Source organism: Nicotiana tabacum, chromosome 20 (genome assembly GCF_000715075.1).
Source record: "Nicotiana tabacum cultivar K326 chromosome 20, ASM71507v2, whole genome shotgun sequence".
Lineage (NCBI taxonomy): Eukaryota > Viridiplantae > Streptophyta > Magnoliopsida > Solanales > Solanaceae > Nicotiana > Nicotiana tabacum.
Genome location: NC_134099.1, coordinates 8184839 through 8194438, shown reverse-complemented (window position 1 = coordinate 8194438; position 9600 = coordinate 8184839). Strand labels below are relative to the sequence as shown.

At 35.3% G+C, this 9600-nt stretch overlaps 1 protein-coding gene across 2 annotated transcripts; it reads left to right on the top strand.

Moving 5' to 3' along the window:
- Window positions 1-417: 417 nt before the first annotated feature.
- LOC107780702 (putative isoprenylcysteine alpha-carbonyl methylesterase ICMEL1) lies at window positions 418-8778 on the top strand. 2 transcript variants are annotated; one of them, XM_016601280.2, is made up of 11 exons: window positions 418-1100; window positions 4409-4485; window positions 4683-4752; window positions 4850-4930; window positions 5565-5639; window positions 6094-6195; window positions 6283-6423; window positions 6798-6863; window positions 6972-7115; window positions 8127-8217; window positions 8330-8778. In XM_016601280.2, the coding sequence occupies exons 1-11, from the start codon at window positions 763-765 to the stop codon at window positions 8483-8485; spliced, it is 1341 nt and encodes a 446-aa protein (XP_016456766.1). In that variant the 5' UTR covers window positions 418-762; the 3' UTR covers window positions 8486-8778. The 2 variants fall into 2 exon arrangements, with proteins under 2 accessions (XP_016456766.1, XP_016456771.1); XM_016601285.2 differs by having other exon boundaries at window positions 422-1233.
- The last annotated feature ends 822 nt before the right edge of the window (window positions 8779-9600 follow it).

Here is a 9600-nt window from a genome sequence, read left to right as displayed (position 1 = left end):
TCATGTTAAAAATAATATATTTTTTAATTGAATCCTTAAATTATTCATAATTATCATCAATATATCTTGGTAAATAATAGATTTCTCAAAGGGCAATTGATTTGATAATGTTAGGTTGAAAATGTGGTCGCCGAAATGTGTGTTTGGTAGTGTATGTCTTATATTTAAGAAAAAACCGATAAATAACCGAAAAAATCGAAAAACTAACATAAATCAAATCGAAAAAAAACTGACTTAATTGGTTTGGTTTGATTTGGTTCTAATATTTGAAAAACCGACTTACTTGGACTTTTTAGAGAAAAACCGATCCAAACCGAATCATGAACACCCCTACTTTGTGCAATAGCCACTATTTATTATTATAAAACCAACTACATATGTAAACACAACATGTGGAACCAATCTAGTCATGGCCCACCTTTCAGCTTGGCCCCACCATTGTTTCCTCCTCTTCTTCTCCATCCTCTGAAATTCCAAACTGTCAAAACAAAACACACAGTTTTCTCAAATCTTATTGAATCAATAATTCATGAAGATAAGGGAATCTTGATCCATCTTCCTTTTCTCTCTTCTCATCACATTTTTACAGAGCAACTCAACAAAAATCCAACTCATTTTTCTCCAAGATAACATTTTTTTCTCATTTTCTATTCTCTAAAAATCAAATCTTTTTCCTTCCAAGATAACTTTGTTTGTTCTTGTTTTCTCACAATTTTATAATCAAAATCAAATCTTTTAATATTTTTTTCTTGTTTTTTCTCAATGCAATCACAAAACCTTCTTCCTATTTCTAACCCCAATTCATCAAATATGATCCCAACATCATCTTCAGCTACTGCTGACACAATGTTAATTCTTGTACAAGAAAATGATGATTCTAAGATTGAGAAAAAACCCCTTTTGTCTAGAACCTTTAGTTACACTTCATCTTCTTCTTCTTCTTCAAATTTGCTTAAGCAGCAGCAAAGGAGGAGACGTATTGCAAGTGAAAACTCCCTTTGTTCAGTAGCTGTTGAAAGTTGTAGCCAAGATATGGAAAGGGCTGCTTCTGATACTTTTGTTGTTACTAAGCTTAGCTTTACCCTCTTGCGATATCTCGGGTAAAACCTTTTTTTTTCAAAAGTATTTTGGTAAAAACTCTGAAGGGAGCCTTGGCATAACTGGTAAAGTTGATGTCATGTAATGAGGAGGTCACGGGTTCAAGCCGTTCAAACAGCCTCTTATAGAAATGACGTAAGACTTACGTACAATAAACCCTTATGGTCCGGCCCTTCCCGAACCCGCCATAGCGAGAGCTTAGTGCACCGGACTGCCTTTTTTTTGGAGAATACTCCCTCCGTCCCATTTTATGTGATGCACGTTCATTGATCACCGAGTTTAAGAAAGAACGAAAAACTTTTAAAACTTATGGTCTAAAACAAGTTATAGATGTTTGTGTAGCTACAAATTATGTCATTAAGGGTAAAAATAAATATTTGAAGTTAAATTATTTCTAAATATAGAAAGGTGTCATTTTTTTGGACAAGATTCAAAAGGGAAGTGCATAACATGAATTGGGATAGAGGGAATAATAGTTTTGTTGTTTACATGTTTGAATTTGTTTATTATTTTGGTTTGTCTTCTTGGAAAGACTTGAAACTTCTGAAATTTGATCCTTTTCCCCTTGTTTTGATGTCTTAGATTGTGGTGATGATGTGAATGGCATTACTATGTATGTTTGTATCTTTCTGTTAACACAATTAGTCTCTCAGTTCTTGCTTGAAAGAAGCAGAAAGAATTTGGATTAGGATTGGTGTTTTATGACTTTTATGTGAACCTATTAAGGGGTATAGTTTTGGCCAAATGTTACCTAATCTGTCGGTCCATGGAATGGAACTGGATATTGCTAGTTGCTACCTAGCCAACTTTAACTTACGCAAGCTCTTTTCAACCACATTTTGAGTATGCTCCATGAGCCAAGTAAAAAAATCTTCCTTTTTCTACATTTGAAGAAATTTACTTGTAAGAAGATATTTAAAGTAAGATAGCCAACTGAACTATAATCCTTACTTTATAGAATAGGAAACATTATTTAGTCTGTAAGACAATAGGGTAATAGTAATTGCGAAAATGTAGTGTTGCACATGTTTCTGAAAGATCATACCAGCTAAAAATATGTCTTTCTGATAGATAAGTATAGAAATAAATATTCGATCGAACTATCTTCTGACTACTTGCCGTTCCCTCACCGTCATTGCCTTCCTGCTGGATATCTTGTTTTTGTTATCTCATGCAATTAAAGGGAATGAGACTGGAAAGCCCAAACTGAGCCCGGGGGACGAATGCTTATTGGAGTGGTCTAGCATTACATGTAACCATGGTTTTACTAGCTATGGAGACAACATTAGTTAGGAGTATGTTTTCTTATAGTGTTTACGATCAGTTGTACATCAGATGTTAGATATGGAGACAACATTAGTTGGGATTATGTTTTCTGACGAATAGATATGTGCACCACCTTACTTCACCTTTCATGTAGTTTAATGTGTTATGGGAAGTAGCATAATATGAATGAGAAGTGAAATGAGAAGACAACTGCTTATCCCTGAAGTTACATTGGATACAGAACGAAGAGAGTGGTTAACTTGAGGACTGGAGCAGACACATAAATGGCAGTAAGATTATGTTGTTCACCTGCACTTCTTATGATTGAAGATAAGTTTCTAGCCACGCATATTTGGTGGTTTGGCCATTCAGCTGGCCTATTCAAGAAGCCGCTTGGTAAAAATGACTAGTTGGAAGTGAAGTGGAAGGAATAAGCTTTGCCTGCAAGCTTCCTAGAAATGAATTCTTTCCCTGCCAACCAAACTTTGGGAGAGGAGAAAATGCATTTACTGATTTTCTTCTGTCCTCCGTCAATATAAAAGAGTTATGCATATCAGATTAGCATCTTTTAGATCAGTACGTCCAAGTCATCCCGCTAGAAATCTGGCTCCATCTTAGATGGTAAAATTAAAACTATGCTTTCTCTTTGTGCCCTTATCTGCTAGATTGATTCAGCTATGCGAAGGCTCCACCCCATCAATTTTTACCCTACACAGCAACATTTAGGATATTCTTTATTGTTGCTCTTCCGTACCGCTATTTAACTAGACTACTTAAACTCAGCTTTAGCATTTGTTATGAAGAAACCACTTGATTGTTTATCACCCAAATGTTTCATTTCACCCTACCCTTTCATGAGTAGCTTTTAGAATGCGTAGCGCTCTTTTAATATTAACCTTTTTAGCTAGCCAATCAATGTCATTCTTGTTAACTCATAGAATATTGTAAACTTTTGAGCTTGTCAATACCGTTAGTGTCATTGCAAATTGCAACAACCCTTTCTCTGCCTCCTAGCCAAGTCTCATATTACTGCTCGGAGGTCCAAGATGTTTCTAAAACTTCTGTCCCTTTCTTCTCCAATTTTTAGATGACTACACTGGAACCCTTCAAATTGGTTATGTCAACTTGTGTGAGATGGAACTGAATTTTGATTGGGAAATCAACCCCAAGAATGTAGCATTATGGTCCTCTACTTAAAATACGATGTAAACACCTTGGCCTGCATGTCCATGAACAAAGTTCTATTTGACACTACTCTATAAATTGTCTTACACTTTGTTAGGTGGCCTTCTATTGCATAACGCTCCGTTAGCACATTTCCATTTGAACTATCCTATTATGATTCTATGTCTTATGTCTTAATATCTCACATCATTTTCTTGGAATATCAAGTCTAAATATCTGAATTGTTTGCAGTTAGGCATCACAAAGCCGTCTGATCTCACCTCAACTCAACTTTACTCTTCTTATGTGGGTAAATTTGGCAGCCATATAGTCAGTCTTACTTCTACCTATCCTAAAACCCTCACCTAGCTAATTTCGTCAATTAATAAAAGAATCGTCTGCAAATAGCATACCCCACGTGACCCTATCTTGTATTGTGTTGGTAAGCTCATCCATTGTTAGGGCAAACAAGTATGGGCTCTGTGCACATCAATGGCATCATACCACGGTTATGGTAGCCCAAGTGGCTTACTATTGTATTATAATGATTGCTTGCACTGCCTACATATATATTTTTTTCTCCTGAAGTGAAAGTTTCATTTTTTTTTGGTTGCAATTGGGAATTTTTTATGACATTGTACTCTTCGGTAGTGAATGACTAGCTGTTGGGTGTTGAACGTAGTCCATACTAGCTATCCATGAATGAGAATAAGATGAACTTTGAACAAAAGCAGAAATCAAAATCTGGTAGAAATATCTATATTTTTCTTTTGAAATTAAAATCCTTAGAGATATATTCACCCCTCAAATCTTAATGTCATTACTAAGTGTATATGAAAGGCACTTTCTAAATGCTTTCTGGTCATCTATTTTTATTCAGGGTAGGCTACAGATGGATCGTCAGGTTTCTTGCCCTTGGCTGTTATGCTATGCTACTTATACCTGGTTTTATTCAAGGTTTGGAATGTCTAGGATATGTCATCTTAACACCCGATTTAAATACCTTGATGACTTCATCTGATCATATGTAACATGTTATCTTCTGGATATCGTCCTTCCCATTTTCCTAGTTTTCTTTTTCTTCCTTTCTGCTTTAGCCCCTCCTTAGAGTTTAGAATATAAAGTCCTTAAATAATCACGCTTGTCTGATGCAGTTGGCTATTACTATTTCCATTCCACTCAAGTGCGTAGAGGCATTGTTTATGGTGATCAACCGAGAAATAGGTAATATGGTATGGAATTTAGTCCTTATTTTCATAGAAAGCTTGAGCATACTTGTGTCTCTTCATGTTTATACATGGTTAAAATTCTCATGGTGCAGACTTGATCTATACCTTCCAAAAAACATGAACGGACCAAAGCCAGTTGTTGCATTTGTAACAGGTGGAGCATGGATCATTGGGTGCGTAATTAAATCATATCCTTTAATTACGTCCATGTATTCTAATAACTGAGGAATATTCTGTTGTGCAAAATCTAATCTGTTTGCATTTGATAATATCAGGTAGCGGCTTCTATCTGTTCACTAAGTGTGGAAACTGTTGCATTTTCTTTAAACCGTTGGTGTTATAAGCATCGAAAGCAGAGGATTTGTAAACTTGAGGATTTACAAACTTGAGGATTTACAAACTTGAGGATAACCATATTATCCATGACTTCTTGAATATGATCACTTTTGGGAGAATTCATAGTCTCCCAAACTTGAGGAACCCCCAATTTGAGGATTTACAAATGTAAAAGTTAAACTCATTGGTTATCCATTGGTTATCCATTTTCTAAATGGATAATATGGTTCTTATCCATATTTTTGACCCATTTTTAAAAAGTTCATTATCCAACCCATTTTTTAGTGGATAATATAGGCGGTTAACTGTTTTCTTTTAACCATTTTGCCACCACTATTCATACCAAACAACCCCCTTACACTGTAATCTACGCATAGTTAAAATAGTTTCTCATGATTTTCTTGTTTAAGTGAGTCAGTGATGGTTTGATGAAATTTTACTCTTAGTTATTCTTTCTTCTTTGCTTTACAGATACAAAGCTTGGGGTTCTCTTCTAGGACAACAGTTGTCAGAAAGAGACATTATTGTGGCATGCATTGATTACAGGTGATCTCTATTTCACCTGAGCAATACAGTGCTTCTTGGAACTGGGTGTTTTCGGACTTAATGTGCTTTTGCGCGATGGATCATTTGGATGTATGAATTAAGGAATTCATGCTCTCTATTTCTTGCACATTTATGAGTTACACAGTTTTTCATTTGTTATTTACGAATTTTTATTTCTACATGATACACACATTATCTGAAACAAAAATTAAAAAGAACCTTCTCGCATCCATTAAAAAAGAATCTTTCTTGCAATATAATTTCCAACTCATTCAAAAGGAGCCAGCCGATATCATAGGGAAATATTAATTTACCAAATTGCAATAAAAATCAAAGGATCCATTGTTCTCACACCTTGCGTATACTATACGTTGGGTCGTTAAGTGCATGCTTCGGTTGAATGCAACCACTAGCCAATTTTGGTATCTAAATGCATTACAATAATTGGTTGCAGAAATTTTCCTCAGGGAACAATTAGTGACATGGTTAAGGATGCTTCTCAAGGTATTTCCTTTGTTTGCAACAAAATTGCCGAATATGGAGGTGATCCTAACAGGTATCTAAGATGTCTTTCTCCTTACAGTTTTTCATCAATAATTCCCTTTGATTAAGAATGAAATATTGTGGTTTATTCTGCTTGTAGAATTTACTTAATGGGACAATCAGCTGGTGCGCATATCGCTTCTTGTGCCCTTTTGGAGCAGGCAATCAAGGAGGCCAGTGAGGACCAGAGAGATTCTTGGAGTGTCTCCCAAATTAAGGCGTATTTTGGTCTATCGGGCGGGTAAGTTCTTGTTCAAGTTCCCATGATTACAAGGCTTGCAGCCTTTGACACTTCTTCCTTTAGCTCTTTTGCAAATCTTAAATCGCCAGATGAAATAAAATCTAAATTGAGCTGAATCCAGCTTTCTTTTTTATATTTGAACGATATACAAACTTAATAAGACAGAAAAAATTAGAGCTCAGTAGACAACAGGCGTGAATTTATTTTGCTTATTTAGATGCTGAAAGTACTTAGCAACTGTTGCAATAGAAGTGAAAACTGTAAATTGCTTAATGAGGTCACTGGCAAAATGTTTAATAATGTACTATATTTTTTTCTTGAAATGAGTAGTACCATTGATGGAACTAATACTCCTTTTTTTAACACCTGAATAGGTATAATTTCCTTAACCTCGTTGATCACTTTCATAGCCGAGGTTTGTACCGTTCAATTTTTCTAAGGTATATATATTTCTGACTTCTGGTACTATATTAATGCTTTTACGGATGCTTACTGCCTATAAATTTTTCCAGTACTTATTGCTGATCTTTCTTTTAACACCTGCACAGCATAATGGAGGGGGAACAAGGTCTGCGACGATACTCACCTGAAGTGATGGCACAGGACCCAAACGTTCAAAATGCTGTTTCTCTCCTTCCTCCTATTGTCCTTTTCCATGGTACTGCAGATTATTCCATTCCGTGTAATTCCAGGTTTGTACCTCCTCTTTATCCAGTTTTGTTATTGTTGCTTTAACTGCACCACATATTATTCAGACATATTTTCCCCTTTTTAATTGTAACTTTTATGCTTTAGTTTCAAGTTCATTATGAGTGGCAATTTTGGAAAGAACGGATAATTTTTTATGCACGATGTAGTCAGTTGAATTGAATTTATCTAAACTAGATATTCAGCTCTGACTCCCTCCACACTCTCCAAAAAGAAAAAATAAGAAAAAGAAACCAAACTAAGGAAAAACTTTGGCTTGGAAAGGTCAGAAGGGAAAAATCCTTAGCAACCAGAGAGTAAATCTGCGCGGGTTCTGAAATCCCTCCGGAATCTTTCTGATCTTCTTCATTGGATGGAAAAGGACAATTCTTTCGATTTCTAAGTATTAAATACTAGTGCTGAGGGAAGAAAAGAATCTTCATTCCCATTTACACCCCCCCTCCCCAAACCCACCCACCAAGTGAGCCAAACATTCAATGTAAAGAGTTTCAATTTCGTTTGACTAATTTGACTGGTGAAGATTTTTGCACGATTTACCTACAGAAAAATATATCATATTTTTTAACCGGCATTCGATACCAGAGCCTTAATATCATTCTAACTTTCGCTATGGACACATCGCTGTCCTCAAAACCCCTATCTCTCCAATTCTCATGAGCTTTTCCTGTTTGTCTGTCGTCCTCTACCCATCATATGTCAGATAGTTCCTTGAGAAACCTACTATTGCAACACTGCAAGGCACAGGCGGAACCAAGATAACATAGTATATGGATATATGATCTTGATTCCTCTCACCTTAATCCGTAAATTTTCCATTTGAGAGGCATTTCTAGTGAATGCATGCAGCCAACTTATATCACTAGGATATAAGCTTTATAGGTAGATACGAATAACAACTGAGCAGAGCGAGACTGGTTACTTAATTGTTGTTTCTGTACGCTTTGTAGATCCGAATATCTACTGTGCAGTTTGCTAACGTATTTCTCTTAACCCAGCAAGAGTTTTGCTGATACTCTTAAAGCTCTCGGTGTCAACGCTGAATGTATCCTATATGAAGGAAAAACACATACAGATTTGTTTCTTCAGGTAATTGATGCCTCATTTGTTTCTTCTCTAAATAAAAAAAACTCATGCACACGTTAATCATTTCCTTGTTCGTGTTTGATTTTTTCTGATTATTGGCTGTGCTAACGTTTAGGATCCAATGAGAGGTGGAATAGACGACATGTTAAATGATCTAATTACGATGATTCATGGTGATAACTCGGAAACCATCAGAGCAAATTCGACTCCAAGAAAACGCCTTGTACCCGAGTTCATGTTGAAGTTGGCTCGAAGTGTTAGCCCTTTTTAGCGATCATTCTACTGCTGCTTTCTTCATTGGATTCTGTCGGATCATTGTGCATTAAACGAAGAGCTCGACTAAAGGCCAGACCTTTCAAATAGATTAGCTTTCTTCCTATTTTTGTCCCCTGTTTATTCCTTGTTTTAGTCAGTTTATAGTGGATTTGCAACAAAAATAGGCATAAAAATAGGTCATTCTTGGAAAGGAAAAATCCTTCACCCAATTATTCTTATGATACTGTAACATATTTTTAAGTCCTTTTTCTTAGCTATTGTATCTCCTTTAGAGGAAAGTTCTGTGAATTCTGGATTCCACTCCACTGTAGCACTAGTGAAGTTGCAACTACTTAAGACCTCTGTTTTAAAAGGCAGAATTGGGACTCGCCCGGGGCTCGCTCCGGGGCAAAGCACTCATAAAACGCCCCTGAGCTTATGTGTGGGGCTTTGTTTCGTGAGACTTGAGCCTCGGCCATCGAGGCTTACGCCCCGGACACGCCCAACACCCAGTGTACTAGGCTCGCCTAATAGAACTTTATGAAATTGTATGTAACTAACCTTGTAAATCCTCAAATTTTCTTAATAAATTGTTTGACTATTCAAAATTACCTTTTTCTTAATCATAAATCATTAAGTTGAGAGTATTTTATGTCATAATTAAAATAAAAATTATTTCACGTTATCTACTAAAACTGCTATGATAGTTAATTATAAATAAATCTTTCATTTAAAAAGCATTTATTTATTAACTTTTGTTATGTCTTTACTATATAATAGTCCATAATTTTTTATAATTATTTTTCTAAATATTTTTTTTTCCATGTTTACGAGATACAATACTTATTAATTTAATAGCTCAGTATTAGCTAGTAACTATTTACAAAGAATTAGTTATCATGGTATTGTGTGGTGAATTATGTGTCACTTTATTAACTTGTTGAAACTTAAAAATAAATGATGCTAGAGAATCATATTTAAATTGTGATATTTTTATACAAATTCTCTTTCAAATAGAAAGCATATTAAATAAAAGGAGTATTTTAAGAAAAATATCGAATTATAATATCGAAATTCTTTCAAGATTCATTACTCCTTAAGAGATACATATAAGATTTCGTATCGAATACA

Bases quoted from the DNA above. Each gene is read 5' to 3' on its own strand.
- LOC107780702 (XM_016601280.2), top strand. From the start codon at position 763: ATGCAATCACAAAACCTTCTTCCTATTTCTAACCCCAATTCATCAAAT. The intron at 1,101-4,408 runs GTAAAACCTTTT...ATTTTTATTCAG, and splicing joins ACCCTCTTGCGATATCTCGG to GGTAGGCTACAGATGGATCG. The intron at 4,931-5,564 runs GTGCGTAATTAA...TTTGCTTTACAG, and splicing joins GGTGGAGCATGGATCATTGG to ATACAAAGCTTGGGGTTCTC.